This window comes from Acomys minous (genome assembly GCF_964271855.1).
Source record: "Acomys minous genome assembly, chromosome: 4".
In the NCBI taxonomy this organism is placed as follows: domain Eukaryota; kingdom Metazoa; phylum Chordata; class Mammalia; order Rodentia; family Muridae; genus Acomys; species Acomys minous.
Window position 1 is genome coordinate 131,739,087 of NC_140486.1, and position 19,885 is coordinate 131,758,971.

General features: G+C 52.0%; 2 protein-coding genes across 3 annotated transcripts in view; one reads left to right on the forward strand and one right to left on the reverse strand.

Annotated features, from left to right (window-relative positions):
* The window catches only part of LOC311596450 (uncharacterized protein), a 134,389-nt gene that overhangs the window by 111,428 nt on the left and 3,076 nt on the right, over positions 1-19,885 (forward strand). The window contains exon 5 of the mRNA XM_084779920.1: positions 17,906-18,080. Coding sequence (XP_084636046.1) covers positions 17,906-18,080 — 175 coding nt within the window. The remainder of the gene's footprint in view (positions 1-17,905; positions 18,081-19,885) is intronic.
* Positions 873-18,655, reverse strand: LOC311596449 (myosin regulatory light chain 12B). Of its 2 annotated transcripts, none has more exons than XM_084779918.1 (4): positions 18,498-18,655; positions 4,127-4,325; positions 2,009-2,170; positions 873-1,291 (listed from the first exon to the last, which is right to left on the reverse strand). In XM_084779918.1, exons 2-4 carry the CDS (start codon positions 4,308-4,310, stop codon positions 1,119-1,121), a joined length of 519 nt encoding a protein of 172 aa, XP_084636044.1. In that variant the 5' UTR covers positions 4,311-4,325; positions 18,498-18,655; the 3' UTR covers positions 873-1,118. The 2 variants fall into 2 exon arrangements, with proteins under 2 accessions (XP_084636044.1, XP_084636045.1); XM_084779919.1 differs by lacking the exon at positions 18,498-18,655 and adding an exon at positions 18,010-18,167.

Here is a 19,885-nt window from a genome sequence, read left to right on the forward strand (position 1 = left end):
CCTTTAACTTTCCAATGAGGATTGAACATAGGGCCTTATATACGCTGAGTACAGGACTACCACCAACCCACACCACAGCCCGCTTGTAACATTTGTCTTCCGCATAGGACTACCACCAATCCATACCAGAGGCTGCTTATAACATTTGTCTTTTGCTTTCTCCCTGGTGCTTAATTTCCTGAAAAATTTTCAAATAATTACTTTACTCCAAGATGATTTTAGATGTCAGCAATGATTACTGAATTCTGCCCCCGTGTAATGGAAAAGCACTGGCACTTGGGGCTTTCTGTAGGCCCTGGCTTCTGTACCGTGAGCTCTGGAGTAAGACAGAAGCGTTACTCTCAGCAACAGTGACCTGGCTTCTCTGAGCTCAGTACTCAGGCCCACCCCAATTTACAGAGCAGCCTTGGGGTGTGGCTAAGGTGCAGTGTGCTCAGGTCAGTGTGTTCAGTCCTCTGCGGTCACCTCCCCTCTAGTGCAGGGTTGGTGACGACCATCAGGAGCCAGGAAGGCGTGGTGCCGCACAGTGAACGGCACTGATTCAGAATTAACCTTACACCAGGGAAGCCTTCACGTAGCAGCCCACACTCAGCACCCAGCTGACATCACCACAGAAGCAAGATAAAGATCAAGGTGTATTGCTAGCCCTAAAGATGCCAAGGTATATTTAAAAGTTCTGAAGAACTGTCCCAGGGACGTGAAAGTTATAAAGTCTGAATTTTACAAAGTTGGGAACGTGAAGAAAGGACTGCCCCAAACTATCACTTGTTTGTTTTATACTCCAGTTGAGTCAGCATAATCTTTATTTCAAAATAACATTTTTATTATGTAAAAAAAATGTAAAAAATCCAGCAAAACCAGAAATACGGATATATTTTCCTGGGCTTTCACATTTGTTGATTTTTATTCGCATCTCATTTTCAATACAATTTACAGCATTGTCCCCATTTCCAGTCTGATTATACAAGTGCTAAGAGACAGAAAGGTCTGGAATAAATACATTAGAAAAGAGGCAAAGCTGTGAACCTAAGTGGCATGCAGTGGGCCCTGTGAGGTGGAAGGAGTGTCTGAGAAACGCAGTGAGTAAGATACCGCACAGGACATCCAGCGGGGCGGCCTCAGTCGTCCTTGTCCTTGGCGCCGTGCTTGAGGATGCGCGTGAACTCGATGTAGTTGAAGTTGCCCTTCTTGTCGATGGGGGCCTCCCTGTAGAGCTCATCCACCTCCTCGTCTGTGAAGCGGTCGCCCATGGTGGTCAGCAGCTCTCTCAGGTAGTCCTCCTGGATGGTGCCTGGCCGGGAACAAAGGGCAGACTCACGCAGGTCGGACCAGCCGGCGCCGCAGCTGCCCCACCACCTACCACAAACCCCGCTTCCCAATCGCTTTAGTAAATACTGAAGGATCTTAAGAGCTTCGAAATGGAGATGGCTCAGTGCAAGAGCTCAGACGGCTTTCCAGAGGACTGGGGTTCAATTCCCGGCACCGCACGTAGTGGCTCACAGCCATCTGTAACCTCGGTTCCAAGGGCTCTTATGCCTTCTTCTGACCTCTGAGGGCACCAGGCATGCACCTGCTGCATACACATTTATACAGAGAATGAAGAGTTTATATCTTCTTGAAAACCATAGTATACTGGGTTGGTGAGATGGCTCAGTGATTAAGAACACTGGCTGCTCTTCCAGAGGTCCTGAGTTCAGTTCCCAGCAACCACAAGGTGGCTCATGACCATCTATAATGGGATCTGCTGCCCTCTCCTGGCATGTAGGTGTACATGCAGACAGACTACTCTTAAATTAAAAAATAAACAAGTAAATGAAAATACAAAATAAAACCAAAAAACATAGTATAGAAATATAAAGTCAAGTCAAAGTAAGAGGTGGCTGCCCAGAACAAAAGGGAGCGCCACCCGGACCGGCAGTGCAGGGAGCGCGCGCAGCTCAGTCAGCCAGGAAGAGAGGACCAAGCGAGGGAGGAACCAGGTGACATGAGAGACCAGAGGCAACGTTACCTGTCGCTTCCTCGTCAAAGCAAGCGAAGGCGTTTCTGATGACATCCTCAGGGTCTGTGCCGTTCAACTTCTCTCCAAACATGGTGAGGAACATGGTGAAGTTGATGGGGCCCGGGGCCTCGTTCATCATGGCGTCCAGGTAGGCGTCAGTGGGGTTCTTCCCTGTCAGAGCGCACACGGGGCAAAGACAAAACCACCTCAGTCCGGATCCTTTGGCTACTGTTATGCTACCAAACGTATTTTTTAAAAAGGTTTTTATTACATTTATTTTGCGTGTGCACACCACATCACATGCGTGAGGTCTGAGGACGACTCTCGGGAGTCCGTTCTCTCCTTCCACAGAATTCCAGGGATCAGACAAAAGCTCCAGCTGCTTAACACCTTTCATTAAAAAACCAGAACTCTCAAATGTTGACGGGTAACACCACATTGGCACATGCTGAACCCTGATTCTTCTATAGTGGTTCACTGGGGGTTGTTATTAAGAGAAAAACCAACAGTAATGTTTCTAATTATGATACAGTTGTATGAAAATTGGTAGCTTCAAAAGTACTTATAAGCTGATCATTTGGGTTAAAACGATTAGGTCAGTTGGGACTGGCAGTTTATTTTGGACGATATTAAAGAAAGCACTGTTGGCCCCAAGTGCAACCCTCTTGCCTCATCCTCCTGCATGCTAACAGATGAGCCACCATGCCAGGCGTGACCTGGGGTGTGCACAGCCATGTTTGTGAAGAGAAACCTTGATCTCTATTCCCATGGAAACCACCCGGCAGCGAGGTGGGCCAGGGAGGGGTGGGGGAGAGGGGTATGGGGGAGGGGTGTGGGGGAGGGGTGAGAGAGGGGGTGGTGGCTACAGAGCTCCCCACAGGAAAGGTCTTGGAGAAGGGGTTTGAAGACTGGTTCACTGACTCCGGGAGGTGGAAGAACTGGACCCCAAACCCAGTACTGCAGACACCAAACGTAGCGCCATCTCTCACCCAGCCTCCTTTACTCTTAACCCTCGAGGAGGCTGACACCAGCATCTCAAAGGGCCCTGCGGCCATGACGTTGACACACAGGAAAAGCTGTGTTGACGGGACCTCAGATCTAAGGAAACATCTGCGTTTGTGCCAGTTATAACTCTAGTTATGGCAGACGAAGATCTGATTGACAGTCTGATCCAGGATCTGGCTGAACATTTCTCCGCCCCACTACACCTACACCTCCTCAACTCATCTGTGCTAAGGGAGCCACTGAGCAAGAAAAACAAGTGAAAAAAAAAAGCTGGGTGTGGTGGTGCACTCGGGAGGCAGAGGCAGGCAGATCACTGTGAGTTCAAGGCCAGCCTGGTACAAAGCGAGTCCAGGACAGCCAGGGCTATTACACAGAGACACATGTCTCGAAAAACAAAACAAAACAAAACAACACAAGTAAAAAGCTGACCTTCCATTTGCTCAGCTAACCCGACTGTCCTGCCGCACCCTGGGAAGCGAGGGCAGGAATGACTATAGCCCAAAGAGTCAACAGAGTTCCCAGTGAAACAGGAATCTCAAATGGATCTTGTTTGTGTGTGCGCATGTGTCTGTGTGCGCGCACACACACCAGTGTCATGGAGTACATGGTGAGGACAGAGAACGTTTCCAGGAGTCAGGCCTCTCCATCCTGGGGCTCGCACTGAGGGCACCAGCTTTGACAGCGTGCGCCTTTACTTGCTAAGCCATCCCATCTATGGTTTTTAGAAAAAAATAAAATTCCTTCCTCTCTTTTTTTAATCATAAAAAACATCATTATGGAGATCTCTTTTCCTGGGGTCCATTTTTGAGTAACATCGCCCTTCCTTCCCAGACAATCGTTAATTGTGAGTGTCACCTCTTTGCTCATGATCTGTCTTCCACTGACCAGATATTTATAACCCACAGCTTTCAGGCCCACACAGGCACAATCTACTTAGCTAACAGGAACAGTACCCGCCAGGCCCTCTCCCTGTGGCTGATCGCCCTTATGCCTGGTCCAGCCCTGATAAGGCCCCTCCAACACCTGAAAGCTTTTCAAAGGCCATTTGGGATGAGGACTGAATCTCAAAACAAATGATTCAGAGACAGCTTATCACCAGGGAAAATGCACATGAAAGGCTACCTAGGGAAGCCAGCATGTCGTGCAAGTCCTCTTTGTCGATGAAGCCGTCCCGGTTCTGGTCGATCATGTTGAAGGCCTCTTTGAACTCCTGGATCTGGGACTGGTCAAACATGGCGAACACATTGGATGTTGCCCGCTGAGGGCGCTTCTTGGTGGTCTTAGTCTTTGCCTTTTTGCTAGACATGGTGGCGATTTAAATCTGAAATTAAACAAAAACAATGTATAATATGTAAAGCAAAAGGGTATATATACACACCTAAATACCTTTTTCTTTCCTTTCAAAAACGGGGTCTCCCTGTGTAGCCCTAGAACTCACAAAGATCTGTTTGTCTCTGCCTCCTACGTGCTGGGATTAAAGTTGTGTGCCACTATGCCCAGCTAGAGTAAAAATATCTTAGTAAAGACATTTACTTCGATAAGGTAGGAATGAGTGCACCCAAGCTTATTTTCAATGTGGCAGTTAAAGTGGATTTTGAAAGCATATGCTAACAATTTATCAATATGTTTTCCATCACATTTCACAAGCTAATTTCTTTTTTGTTCTGTTTGCTGTTCTCTACGCAGCCCTGTCTCTCCTGGAGCTCACTCTGTAGTCCAGGCCTAAGCTCTGCCTATGAATGCTGGAATTAAAGGTGTGGGCGACCACCACGCAGCAAGACCAATTTCGTTTAAGTTTTAGCTTTTATTTTTAATTCTGTGTGTTTTTGTTTATGTCTGGGTGTGGGTGTGAGCACACGAGTGCAGGTGCCCACGGAGGCCAGAGAAGGGTGCTGGAGCCCCTGGGGTTGCAGTTACAGGGAACTGAACACGCTCCCAACGCAGAGCAGTGTGAGCTCCCAACCACGGAGCCGTCTCCCCGGCCCCAGGACTAACCCACTGGGAGTTCTAGGAAAACATGGAACCGCAGAGGCTGAGCACCCGTGCCAAGCACTTCTCTGAAGGAGCAGAGCCCCGGCATATAAACCTCCTTCAGTCGCCAGGCTGGGTTTTCCCATTTAGCCTTCACAACCACCAAATATGGCAGGTACTTTTATTACTTCCACTCTACTACCAATATGAAAAATCTCTCAGAACCCCAAATTTTCATCATCCAGATATTCTACCTATTATAACGCAATGGTGAGAACTAAGCGCACACTGTACACAGGACTAGGGTAGCCAGATATGGCGTTCACCTTTAAAACACATCATCTGCTGGACATGGTGGCACACGCCTTTAATCCCAGCACTCGGGAGGCAGAGGCAGGAGATCTCCGAGTTCGAGGCCAGCCTGGTCTACAGAGCGAGTCCCAGGACAGCCAGGGCGTCACAGAGAAACCCTGTCTCAACCAAACAGAACCATCCAGACCTCACTTCCCCGCATTCCCGTTAGCTGCCCCCCTTCATCCTCTTCCCGGTCATCTCAGGCCCCGTGCGGAGGCTTCGCTGTTACCTCCACTCTGACAGCCACCAGCAATTTAATTTTAGCTGGCAAACATGATAATTCCCATGTCTATTTGCAAATAGGGTGTCATGGAGTTGAGGCTCCCTGAATTCAGTACGTAGCTCAGGGTACCTTAAAGTCCTGGTCTCCTGTCTCTGTCTCGAGTGCCGGGGCTGCAGGCATGGTGCATGCCCTGGCTGCATTTTAAACGACGTAAATGCACGCATCACGGTGCTTTGGTCAACAGCAACATGTACAAAGGTATATGGCACCCAGTCTTGGTCTGCAGTAAGCTGTTCTATCTGGTTCTGTGTAAGTGAACCCCATGTTGTCTGCAGAGCACTGAGACTGCGGACAGTGCAGTTCTCAGAATCCATCCCATTACAGGACAATGCAGAACTGCAAACAGAACACCACACTATCACGTCAGCTTTGGAGTTAGAGGTCAAGTTCAAATGAGTCACAAAGGACTAGCCATACATAACTTTCCTGGTGTGTTTGTGTCTAGTTGATAAAGAGCAGCCGGAACTGCTAGCTGGTCAACAGGAAGGACTTGTGGCTTTGCACTTTCTATTCAATGTCTCCTCTGAGCTTAGCTTGATTGTGAGGGTGTTTTGATTTATACTCGCTTCATGGCCTCAACTTTCAACATTCCAACACCTTGCCTTCCCCTTGTATCTGTTCTGCATAATGTTAATTTTTCTTCTCCTCCCTGTAACTTAGCTTGATATTTGACTATAGTTATATTGAAGTGAAATGAACAGAATGTGGTCTACTAGCTAAGTATTTGACTTTTCTTTCTCCTTTCTTTCTCTTTTCTGGCAGCTGCTGCTAGGGTCTTGTCTTACCTAGGATTGCAATTGGGGTGATAAAACACTGTGACTAAAAGCAACTTAGGGAGGACACAGTGTATTTGGCTTACACAGTCTATCACTGAGGGAAGCCAGAGCAGGGGCTCACACAGGCAGGGACCTGCAGGCAGGGGCCAATGCAGAGGCCATGGAAGGGCCCGGCCCATCTTACTAGTTTGCTTCCCATGGCTTGTTCAGCCTGCTTTTTTGTAGAACCCAGGGCCACCTGTCCAGGGATGGCACCACCCACAATGGGCTGGGCCCTCCCCCATCCATCACTAACTAAGAAATGGTCTGCAGCCCATCTTATGGATGCATTGTCTCAACTGAGGTCCCCTCCTCTCAGATGACTCTAGCTTGGGTCAAGTTTAATTAAACCTAGCCAGGCTTAAACCCAGGCTTTCATGCATGTTATAACATGTTCTCCCAATGAGCTATACCTCCAGCATGCATGTTATAACATGTTCACACAATGAGCTATACCTCCAGCATGCATGTTATAACATGTTCTCCCAATGAGCTATACCTCCAGCATGCATGTTATAACATGTTCTCCCAATGAGCTATACCTCCAGCATGCATGTTATAACATGTTCTCCCAATGAGCTATACCTCCAGCATGCATGTTATAACATGTTCACACAATGAGCTTTTCTCATGTGAAAAGTACTGATCATATTTCAAGATTTAATAGATACCAGCAGCCTAAAGGCACAGATAAGTTCCATTAACCAGTTGTTTTTGCAAAGTTACTAAAGAGTAATTTTATTTAAAAAATAATGTGTCAGTTGTATCATGCTAAATGTATCCTACATTAAACATCTGTGAGGTTTAATTAGCGTTCTTCAAGAAGGCAATGACAAGACAGGACCAAATGCAAAGATTTGGTCAGGGAGTGCGATTAGTGAAAAAGAACCGAGGGGCAGTGGCACACGGCCTCCCCTAGTGCAGCAGAGTCTGGGAGGGGCAGTGGCACACGGCCTCCCCTAGTGCAGCAGTCTGGGAGGGGCAGTGGCACACGGCCTCCCCTAGTGCAGCAGAGTCTGGGAGGGGCAGTGGCACACGGCCTCCCCTAGTGCAGCAGAGTCTGGGAGGGGCAGTGGCACATGGCCTCCCCTAGTGCAGCAGTCTGGGAGGGGCAGTGGCACACGGCCTCCCCTAGTGCAGCAGTCTGGGAGGGGCAGTGGCACACGGCCTTCCCTAGTGCAGCAGTCTGGGAGGGGCAGTGGCACACGGCCTTCCCTAGTGCAGCAGTCTGGGAGGAGCAGTGGCACACGGCCTCCCCTAGTGCAGCAGTCTGGGAGGGGCAGTGGCACACGGCCTCCCATAGTGCAGCAGAGTCTGGGAGGGGCAGTGGCACACGGCCTCCCCTAGTGCAGCGGCACACGGCCTCCCCTAGTGCAGCAGAGTCTGGGAGGGGCAGTGGCACACGGCCTCCCCTAGTGCAGCAGAGTCTGGGAGGGGCAGTGGCACACGGCCTTCCCTAGTGCAGCAGTCTGGGAGGGGCAGTGGCACACGGCCTCCGCTGGTGCAGCAGTCTGGGAGGGGCAGTGGCACATGGCCTTCCCTAGTGCAGCAGTCTGGGAGGGGCAGTGGCACACGGCCTCCGCTGGTGCAGCAGTCTGGGAGGGGCAGTGGCACACGGCCTCCCCTAGTGCAGCAGAGTCTGGGAGGGGCAGTGGCACATGGCCTTCCCTAGTGCAGCAGTCTGGGAGGGGCAGTAGCACATGGCCTTCCCTAGTGCAGCAGAGTCTGGGAGGGGCAGTGGCACACGGCCTTCCCTAGTGCAGCAGAGTCTGGGAGGGGCAGTGGCACACGGCCTCCCCTAGTGCAGCAGAGTCTGGGAGGGGCAGTGGCACACGGCCTTCCCTAGTGCAGCAGTCTGGGAGGGGCAGTGGCACACGGCCTCCGCTGGTGCAGCAGTCTGGGAGGGGCAGTGGCACATGGCCTTCCCTAGTGCAGCAGTCTGGGAGGGGCAGTGGCACACGGCCTCCGCTGGTGCAGCAGTCTGGGAGGGGCAGTGGCACACGGCCTTCCCTAGTGCAGCAGTCTGGGAGGGGCAGTGGCACACGGCCTCCCCTAGTGCAGCAGTCTGGGAGGGGCAGTGGCACACAGCCTTCCCTAGTGCAGCAGTCTGGGAGGGGCAGTGGCACACGGCCTCCGCTGGTGCAGCAGTCTGGGAGGGGCAGTGGCACACGGCCTCCCCTAGTGCAGCAGAGTCTGGGAGGGGCAGTGGCACATGGCCTTCCCTAGTGCAGCAGTCTGGGAGGGGCAGTAGCACATGGCCTTCCCTAGTGCAGCAGAGTCTGGGAGGGGCAGTGGCACACGGCCTTCCCTAGTGCAGCAGAGTCTGGGAGGGGCAGTGGCACACGGCCTCCCCTAGTGCAGCAGAGTCTGGGAGGGGCAGTGGCACACGGCCTTCCCTAGTGCAGCAGTCTGGGAGGGGCAGTGGCACACGGCCTCCGCTGGTGCAGCAGTCTGGGAGGGGCAGTGGCACATGGCCTTCCCTAGTGCAGCAGTCTGGGAGGGGCAGTGGCACACGGCCTCCGCTGGTGCAGCAGTCTGGGAGGGGCAGTGGCACACGGCCTTCCCTAGTGCAGCAGTCTGGGAGGGGCAGTGGCACACGGCCTCCCCTAGTGCAGCAGTCTGGGAGGGGCAGTGGCACACAGCCTTCCCTAGTGCAGCAGTCTGGGAGGGGCAGTGGCACACGGCCTCCGCTAGTGCAGCAGTCTGGGAGGGGCAGTGGCACACGGCCTTCCCTAGTGCAGCAGTCTGGGAGGGGCAGTGGCACACAGCCTTCCCTAGTGCAGCAGTCTGGGAGGGGCAGTGGCACACGGCCTCCGCTGGTGCAGCAGTCTGGGAGGGGCAGTGGCACACGGCCTTCCCTAGTGCAGCAGTCTGGGAGGGGCAGTGGCACACGGCCTTCCCTAGTGCAGCAGTCTGGGAGGGGCAGTGGCACATGGCCTCCACTGGTGCAGCAGTCTGGTCTCCAAAAGGAACCGGGAAGGAGGCTGAGGGGTGAGAAGGCAGTCACTGACCGCCCTTTACCAAAACATGCTGCAGAGTGAGCCTTGGACTGTAGCGGCACTCTCACCTTTACATATTCTTTCAGTATTTACGATCCTCTTCCCTCCGTCTAAGTGCTGGGAGATTTAGATTTTTAGGGTTGGGGATAACTCAGTGGTAGAGCCGTATGTTCAAGGTCCTGGGTTCAATCCCCAGACGTACAAATACAAAATACACACACACACACACACACACACACACACACACACACACACACACACACACACACACACACACCCATTCGGCATTTATAAAAACTAAACCTACACAGGAGTTGCAAAGCGAGCAAAGGTGTATGAACTATAGTCTGAGAAGTCTCGCCTCCCCTGACTTGTGAGACAACCGTCAAGGCTTTCTCCACTTTGCCGCCGCCTCCTCCCCACTCCAGCCCCAGCAACTGCTTCAAACTGTCTTTCTCTGGGCGTCTACTGTGCCTGCCACAGGCCTAGGCTGGACTCTGGGGACGCTGTGCCCCACTACAGTCTCAGCTCGCCACTTCCAGGATCAGCCCTCCTGGATTGTCTTCTCCACTCGCTTAAACATCGGGGGTTTTCATGTCCTGGCATTTCTGACAGGGGTTCATGACGCATTCCAGGCTGGTCTAGAATTTTCCACCCTCCTTCCTCCCCAGTATGCTGCAGGCATACACCACCACACTGGGATCCATGAATGTGTAGCCTCCAAGCCAGTCTCTGCCACTTAGTTGCATCAAAATTCCCCTACATGGCGTAAAGCTCTTGCATGGTCTCACAGCTCGGCGTCCGAGCTGCCACCTCCAGGTGGGCACTTCACCTGGTGCTCCAGAGTCAACTCCAGCTGCCCAGGAAACATGCCCACTGGGACATCCCACAGATGCCACAAAACCAGCACACTGAAAACGGAATCCATCATCCCCTCTCCTCCTTTCCAGCTTTCAGATTTCCCAGCCAGGAAGCCAGGAGTCACCCTGCCCCGTGAACCAGTAGAGTCCTCTGTGTGCTCATCTCCTCCTTCTCTGCCAGCAGGAAGAGCCCCATCTCCATCCCTCACGTCGATGTGCTCTCTCCAGTGCCACAAGCATGCACTCCACACTTGGTGTTTTTAAAAAGCAATCTTTCTTTGTGTGTGCCTATACATGCACATGGCTATCAGAGGACAACGCTTGAGAATCGGTTTCCTCCCACCACATGGGCTTTGGGGATCAAACAGAGGCTGTCGTCAGACTGCACAGAAATGGCCCTCATGCACTGAGACACTGCATCAGCACCGAGTAGTCTATGTACCAATGTACGTATGTACGTATGTACGTATGTATGTATGTATGTATGTATGTATGTATGTATCTATCTATCTATCTATCCATCTATCTATCTATCCTCATTCTCAAGAGAAAAAAAAAATTATGAGTGAAAAGGTTTAAAAGCCTGGCACTAAATGAAACTTCCTGCCTTCCAAATGATGCAAGTGCAGACTGGACATTAAATACCTCCCCACATCAGCCATGCTCAACCCTACTAGAGGGAATTTCTATGTACGCACTCCCTCCTTCATGCTAATGTCTCTCCTAGTTATTTTAACTCACTTAAAACCTTTCAGTGACCAACGGAGGCAAGCGTGGTCTCTGAGTAGCCGTTCTCCTCTGCACTCAGATCACAGACAAGTGGTATTCTCATAGAAATCCTAACTGTAGTAAAGAGACTATGGATAGTGCCACTGCCCCAGAGAAACCACAGGGATAGTGCCACTGCCCCAGAGAAACCACAGGGATAGTGCCACTGCCCCAGAGAAACCACAGGGATAGTGCCACTGCCCTAGAGAAACCACAGGGATAGTGTCACTGCCCCAGAGAAACCACAGGGATAGTGCCACTGCCCCAGAGAAACCACATGGATAGTGCCACTGCCCCAGAGAAACCACAGGGATAGTGCCACTGCCCCAGGAAACCACAGGGATAGTGCCACTGCCCCAGAGAAACCACAGGGATAGTGCCACTGCCCCAGAGAAACCACATGGATAGTGCCACTGCCCCAGAGAAACCACAGGGATAGTGCCACTGCCCCAGGAAACCACAGGGATAGTGCCACTGCCCTAGAGAAACCACACAGATAGTGCCACTGCCCTAGAGAAACCACACAGATAGTGCCACTGCCCTAGAGAAACCACAGGGATAGTGCCACTGCCCCAGAGAAACCACAGGGATAGTGCCACTGCCCCAGAGAAACCACAGGGATAGTGCCACTGCCCCAGAGAAACCACACGGATAGTGCCACTGTCCCAGAGAAACCACAGGGATAGTGCCACTGCCCCAGAGAAACCACACGGATAGTGCCACTGTCCCAGAGAAACCACAGGGATAGTGCCACTGCCCCAGAGAAACCACAGGGATAGTGCCACTGCCCCAGAGAAACCACAGGGATAGTGCCACTGCCCCAGAGAAACCACACGGATAGTGCCACTGCCCCAGAGAAACCACACGGATAGTGCCACTGTCCCAGAGAAACTACAGGGATAGGGCCACTGTCCCAGCTGCGACTGGCAGGCAGAAGCCACAGCTTGGATCATCATGCAGTGTAGCAGGTCAGACTGGGTCATTAAGTGACTGCATCTTCTTCCATTAGCCATGACTTAACAGAGAAACCTTTATGTTCAATTATTAATGAAAGTGCTTTGTGGGGGGGGGGGCACCTAATCAACCCACTGCCTGTAGATTACAGCCATAAATATAGATAAGAGAGCCCGGAATGCAAGTTACCTTTAATAAAAACCAAACAAACAAACAAACAAAACAAAACAAAAAACCAGGCACTTCCTCTACATATACTTTATTATTTCCCTACATTCCTAACACAGTGACCTAAGGGGTCTTGAGCTGCCAGGTCACAGGTGTGTAGGGATATGGGGAGCTGGCTTTACAGGTGATGCAGACGTCTGATGTCCAAGTCAAAGCTCAGGGACATGCCATTAGTGAGCAGAACTCTGTGAGTCTCATTTTGCTTGCCCGGCTTCCTCAGGCTTGTAAAGATGCTCAGAGTGCATGCTGCGGCGGCCTATGGCCTCCAACATCCCTTTGATGCTCCCCCAGGTGCCTGTTATCTCCATGTGGCCAATAAACACTGCTCTCCCAGCACCATCTCTGAAGCTTATAAAAAACGATGCCAGAGTCTTAGACACTCCCTTACAGAAAGGGAGTGCTGGGAGTGGAGGCCAAGGATTTCATGGGAGCTGGAGGGTTGTTTCATTGGCTAAGAGAGCTTGCTGTCTTGCAGCTGACCTGGGTTCAATTTCTAGCACTCACACGGAGGCTCACAACTGTCTGTGTAACTCTAGTCCCAGGCATGCACGTGGTGCCTAGATACACGCGCAGGCAAAACACTCATAAACACGAAGTGATTAGATAAAGTTTTTACAATGCAGTAGGCAATTCCAGCGTACAGCTAAGGTTGAGACCCTTCACTCGGCATGGGCTTTATACGTCTCCTGCTTCCCCAGGCTCCTCAAAGCTGCTTATTTCGGGCAAATGGCGATACAGGAGGCCTGGACTCCACCTCCAGTTCTGAATGAGCAGCTGCCTGACCTTTGGCTATTTTAGCTACCCCATTTTCCTCAGCCACATAGGGGGCAGCTCATGGGCTAGGACGACAGCTCAGTGGCCGCTTACCCTTTGAGCTCGAGGAACTGAGTTTGAGCCTAAGACCCGTGACTGGTGATGCACGCAGGCCAGTGATGAGATGGTGGGAGGCTACGTCTCAAAGAGAAGTGAACACACCTGAGGAATGGCACCAGTCCTTTGGCCCCCACATGCATGTGCACACATGCACACATACTGAGAGGCAGCTCACAGCCAATAACCGGCAGCTAGCAAATTGTATGTAGTCTGCAGGAAGGCTTGTTTAGAGACCCCAAGATGGCCTTAAAAAATTAGCTTGCCTTTTTTTTTTTTAATGTGATACTTACTTAAAAACCTGAACTTCAGGCATCTTGAACAGCGGCAGAAGGAATCACTAGATCAGCACCCTCAGATTCCTGGAGTGATGAGTACTCAATGAGTACACACCCCCGACACACACACACACACACACACACACACACACACACACACACACTGCGTGGTTCCTGGTGGCACTGAAATTCCTCCCCGCCTTGCCAAGGTGATAGCCAGGCTCCAACATGACCTTGGGCAGCTGTCACTGCAGAGTGGACCCGTGGGAGCAATGGTGGGATATGAGATGATGGCGGCTGGTGGACACTGCTTGCCCTGCGTGAGTCTATCTGCATGGGGTGGCAGGGAGCTGAGGCCTCTACTGCTTGCCCTGCGTGAGTCTATCTGCACGGGGTGGCAGGGAGCTGAGGCCTCTACTGCTTGCCCTGCGTGAGTCTATCTGCACGGGGTGGCAGGGAGCTGAGGCCTCCCACCGGAAGCCAGCAGTAACTGGCCAGCCAAGTGAGTGAGCCACAGTGGAGACAACCACACAGGAGTCAACTGCCCAGGGATCTCTGGCTTTCAAAGACTGGAATTTATTAGCCAGGTGTGGTGGCACACGCCTCAGATTCCAGGCAAGCTGGAGGCAGAGGCAAGTAAAGCCTGGGCTAAAGACCTTATCTCAAAACAAAAAACCCCCAAAACAACAGCAACAAAACCGAGGCATTGCCCTTTACGTGCTCAAAACAAAACTGAGAGCGATTTGTTGTTATAAACGGGAAAGCAGCAATGCCCCCAGTTCTGTGAATTCTTTAATAGCAAGATGAGGAAGCATCTTTGTTTTGGGATTAGAGTCACAGAATTCCAGAAAGTTCAAAAGGGCCAGCCAGGTGGCCAGGGGATTTTCTATTTCTGTTCAGAAAACGTAACCACAATAGAACTTCCGGACCCTCACACACCACCCGGCACCACCACTGTCCTATTTCCTCCTCCTCTATTGCTTTGCAGGTCTTTCTTGTTTGCTAATTGCAGCTTTCTTCAAAGTTTTGTCCTTGAATGTGCTTAAATGCTGGTTGAAAAACTTGTATCACAAAGGTACCGCTCAAGCTGGGTGTGGCACCGCACACCTGCAGTCTCTCTACTTTCCAGGCCAAGGAAGGAGAGGATTGCCCAAATTCGAGTCTAGCCTGAGCTACAAACAACACAAACCATACAAATATAAAAATAAAAGTTACTAGTGACTGTGAGCCAATTAAGGAGAAAAAAGGGTGGGACTGGTTTTGTGGGCTGGAGAGCCGGCTCAGTCAGAGAGCCAAGATGGACAACCGCGGCTCCCGGGGTGCAAGGCCTCCATTCACACGCACACAGTCCGCCCATGCACATCATTAAATCTTTACAGCAGAAAGAGCTCTAGTTCTAGCCCAGCCTCACATACTTACCATAACTGAACACCCAGGGAAGAACCCAGGGAAATCACAGATGTTAACATCATCCCAGAAAGTCCCGGAAGTCAACTGTGTACCCCACCCGCACCTCACCCCCCCCCCCCCCCCGGCAAATCATGATTGAATTTCTTTTTCTTTTTTGAGACAACCCTTACTGCATAGACCAGGCTGAGCTCAAACTCAGGACTCTCCTGCCTCAGCTCCCAGAGTGCTGAGATTAGAGGTATTCGCGACCTTGGCTGTTCTTGTCCGAGTTTCTTTAAATCCAATGCTGATCATATGCTTATGTAGGCCTGACTTCTTTTATTTATTTTTAATCTGCTCACTTTACAGCCCGATTGCAGTCCCCTCCCTTGTCCCCTCCTGGTCCCCCCCATCCCCCTCCCACATTCCCCTAGTCCTCAGAAAGGGGGAACCTTCCTCCCCTAACATCTGGCCTCAGCCTATCAAATCTCATCTGGGCTGCCTGAATCCTCTTTCTCTGTGGGCTGGCAGAGCCGCCTTGCCAGGTGGAAGTGACCAACACGTGCGGGCCAGAGTCCATTTCAGAAGAAGTCCCTACTCCCCATAATATAGGACCCACAAGGAGACTGTGCTGCCTATCTGCTGCGTCTGAGCAGGGGATCTAGGTCCTCATCATGCATGGTCCTTGGTTGGTGCATCAGGCTCTGCAGCAGCCCTTCCTCCATCCAGATTCGCTGGCTGCATTGGTCTCCCTATGGAGCTCCTGCCCCCTCCAGGTCCTTCTATCCCCCAGCTCTTCCATAAGACTTGCTGCGCTCCACCCCAAAGTTTGGCTGTGAGTCTCAGCATCTGCTTCCATCCTTTGCTGGGCGGAGTCCTTCAGAGGACCTTCATGGACGGCGGCTCCTGTCCTGCTCCCTCTCCAACTGCTTCTAGTCTCTCTCTCTCTCTCTCTCTCTCTCTCTCTCTTTTTTTTTTTTTTTTTTTTTTGGTTTTTCCCGACAGCGTTTCTCTGTGTAGCCTTAGCTGTCCTGGACTCGCTTTGTAGACCAGGCTGGCCTTGAACTCACAGCAATTCACCTGCCTCTGCCTCCTGAGTACTGGGATTAAAGGCGTGCGCCACCACGCCCCCCCACCACCACCACCACTCCGCTCTCCAGTGTTTGTTCTATTTGCCCTTCCTAATGAGAATTAAGCATCCTCCCTTGGGTCCTCCAGGCCTGACTTCTTTAAATGTATTATTTCTGAAACTGACTCATTGTGTCTAGTTTATGATTGTCCTCCTCCTCCTCCTCCTCTTTTAAAAAATGTTTCTGAGTGTGTGGGGATCAAACCCAGGGCCTCAGCACAGCGTGGGGAGCCGAACACTCAGGGCCTCAGCACAGCACGGGGAGCTGAACACCCACCCAGCCTTTTACTCTTTTCTACTAGTGAGTAGAATTACATTGCCATACAATTTTTGTTTTTGTTTTTTGAGTCTCGGTTTCTCTGTGTAGCACTGGCTGTCCTAGAACTTGCTCTGGAGGCCAGGCTGGCCTCAGAAATCTCCCTGCCTCTGCCTCTAGAGTGCTAGGGTTAAAGGTGCACACTGCTGCCGCCACCACCCAGCCATGGCCATAGAACTTACAAATACTTTTTAAAAGCCTTTTGCCTATTTGCTTGGATTATAGTGTCTAGGAGACTGCCTTGTACATGGCAGGTGCCACATAAATACCAGGTAAGCCAGGACATACATACAACTAATTTCTTCCCATCACAAACAATATTCCATACACAAATGTTCATGGACTTGAGCACTCCTAAAATAAGGCTTTTTGTCCAGTCTACCGACGGGTCCGCATACACTCGGCCAGTCTATTTTCAAGAGACAACTTCACAAAACCCACCAGCCAGTTACCCTTTGCTGAACACTTGGAAGGAACATTATCAACACAGGCCGAACTGCGAGTGTACCGGGCACCCGAGTGAGCGTGCCACATGCACTAACAACTAGCCGTTACAACAGCTTATAATACAGGCTGCTGTCGGACAGATTTCCCAGACAAAAGCTAGCACGTGGCGGGATGTATACACCCAGGGGATCCAGTCACAGGACACAGCCCACCTCGACAGTGGCAGCAGGCGCAACCCGCGAGGCCAGCATGTACCCTGGGGCTCAGAAATGACGCTTGCCATGAGGAATATTCTGAACCAAAGAGGCGCCTCTCTGACTGACCCCTTTCTCTTGCAAAGTCTGAGGACCTGCCCATGGGAGGCACAGCACAAAGAACGGAATAGCCAAGGCTACCTCCCCACCATGCCTAGATCCTCTAAAAATCGTATAATCTTCCTCTAAAACTGCAGACCCCCGCCCCCAACTCATCCCCAACAAACAGCAAACAAGCTTGCTGAGGCTGACTTGGTTTCCTGTCTTTCTCCCTCCCTTGCACACAGTGAGTTTTGAATACCCTTTCTCCTGTTTTCTGGCTTCTGCCTTCTGAGGGAGGAAGGGAAATCCGATTCGCCTGTGGTGTGGAATTTGTCAGAGTCCAATCAAAGGTAACCAAGTATGAAACTCTCCATACCTAGACAGCTGGTATCTTCCCACCTTAGGGAAGTGGGGACGCTGGTCCCACTCCGGCTTTCCTAACCTTGGCCCCATCACCCGGGCATCTGTCCTTCCGAAGCTGCAGTTCAGTGGTCGCTGCCTCACTGAAGCACAAATACAGAAGGGCCGTCATAGAATGCGTCTTATTTAACACAGTATCCAAAACAAACAAAAAGCCGCGCACTCAGACAGGAAGTGATCGGAGTGTGTGCGCGCGTGCATGTGTTTGTGTGTGTAGAAGTGAGAGGGCACACAAATTTTTGCTGACATCATATGACTTCTTCAAATGCCTCACCTTTCTGGGTAACACTTTCAACGATCATAAACTAAAGGGGTTTATTGAATTAGAAAACGCTGTGATGTTTCCCTAACGCAAAGGACTACAGCAAAGCCATCTTTAACAAAAGCTGTCAACCTGATCATTGTTACTTCCTTATAGAATCCAAGTGACTCCCTAAGGCCTCTTACGTAAAATCTCATTTCTCGTCAAAATTTCAACACACCTATAAAAAGGCCTAACTTAGCTAACTACTTTTATTTTACAGGCTCTCGCCCGGGGCACCTTCCTCATTCCCAGCGAGTGTTTGTTACTGCTCTCCTCCATCTGGGCTGGTGTCTGTGCTTCCTGAACACACGATACGACGCTCACCTTTGGAGCTTTTGCTCTCGTTGCCTCCCACCAGAGATCCGCCCAGTTCTCCCGCAAGGAGCCCTTGCTCAGTAAGTCCCCAGTTCTTCACAGCTTTCTTTGCATTGCCGTTTCCTAACAATGAACCTAATGTCGGCAAGACGCAGTAGGACTGTGGAAACCGGCCCTTTTTTTGCGTCTAACCGCAGGCTCTAGTTCCGGCTCGCGGCTCCCTCGGGCAGGAACCGCGCAGCCGCTTCTCCTCCCCCAACGCGCCCAGAACCGGCGCGCGCAGCGGAGCGGACTCCCAGCCCGCAGCCGCCGCAGGTGCCCGCAGCCGGGTGCCAGGTGTCAGCCGTGCAGGCGGCGAGCAGGCAGGGCCGGGGCCTCGGCGGGAGTCCGCAGCCCAGGAGCCGCGCCAGGGCCTCGTCCCGCCCAAGCCCGCCGCCAGGAGAGGGGCGGACGCGACCTGGGGGTGGGGGCGCCCCGCGGGGCCGGGGTCCACTCACCAGATCCGACGCCGCACGCGCGCACCCGAGGACCCGGCCGGAGACTGCGACCAGCGGAGGGATGCGGGACGGTGGCGGCGCCGCACTTCCGGCCCGGGGGCGGGGCGGAAGGAGCACCGGCTAGCTCGGCGCGACCAACTGCGGCAGGGGGATGGTGCTGGCGGTCGGTGGGACCCGGGTCCCCGCAGCCAGGGACGGCGGCTAGCCTGGCCGCGCGCTCCGACGAGCTCAGCCCCCGGTAGCCCTGAGCGCCGGTTTCCCAGCTCACCTGCACGGCAGCATCCCCCTGCCGCAGCCGCCCCTCGCTCAACGGCCTCCCCCGGCTCCCCGCGGCGGTTCCCGCGGTCCTTCCGCATTCCTCGGGCCGAGGGCGGAGCGCCAGCGCTGGAATGTGACCCGGGTGGGCTGTGGTCCGCCCCCTGGTTTTGGGGTTCCTTGACACCGGCAGCGGCCAGTCCGAGGTTGCCTGACTTAGCAGAGGGTGGTCGGCCAAGTTAAGCTGAGATTCTAATACAGTTTTCTAGAGGAGGAACGCTATACGGAAGAGGGCGGCGGCCGAGCTCTCCTCCCCGGAGCTCAGGCAACGCCTTCGCTTATTTGAAATTGCACTTTACTTTCTCCCCCATTTCCTACTTGCGAATTAATCAGGCCTCAGCCAATGTCTGGTTCATTCCTCTTTCAATCACAAGAAAGGTTTGAGTTATTTTTTAAAGACATAATAGAAGAATTAACACGCACTGCACAAGATTTGACTGCATTCTTGCGGACAGTTCCACTCCCCGCCCACCGGAGTGAGCATCTAGGTATTACTATTTTGAAATAATGCATAGTCAATCTAGCAGCAGCCTTTTTTTTTTCAAGGTTTGTTTGTTTGTTTGTTTATTATGTACAGTGTTCTGCCTGCATGTACGCCTACAGACCAGAAGAGGGCACCATGTGCTTGCTGGGAATTGGAAGAGCAGCCAGTACTCTTAACTTCTGAGCCATCTCCCCAGCCCTCTAGCCGCAGCCTTGATTGAACACTTCTTTTTCTTTTTTTCTTTCTTTTTCTCTTTTTCTTGGCTAAACATATGCTAGATGGTTGTCTTCCCTTCGAAGTTCATATTCTAGAAATCTGATCAGAAATTCAAGGTCGGCGGTGGGGGCGCATGCCCTCGACTCCAGCCCTCAGGGTTAGGAGGGAGAGGCAGGAGGATTTCTGTGAGTTAGAGGCCAGCCTGGTCTACAGAGCTAGTTCCCAGACAGCTAAGGCTACGCAGAGAAACCCTGTTTTGAACTCCTCTCCCCCCCCCCCCCGCCCCCAAAAAAAGATTCCCAGAAGGTAGGAATACCATGCACGTCCAGCAGCACAAAGCACTTTGATGCACTATTGTCGCACAGTGGTTTTC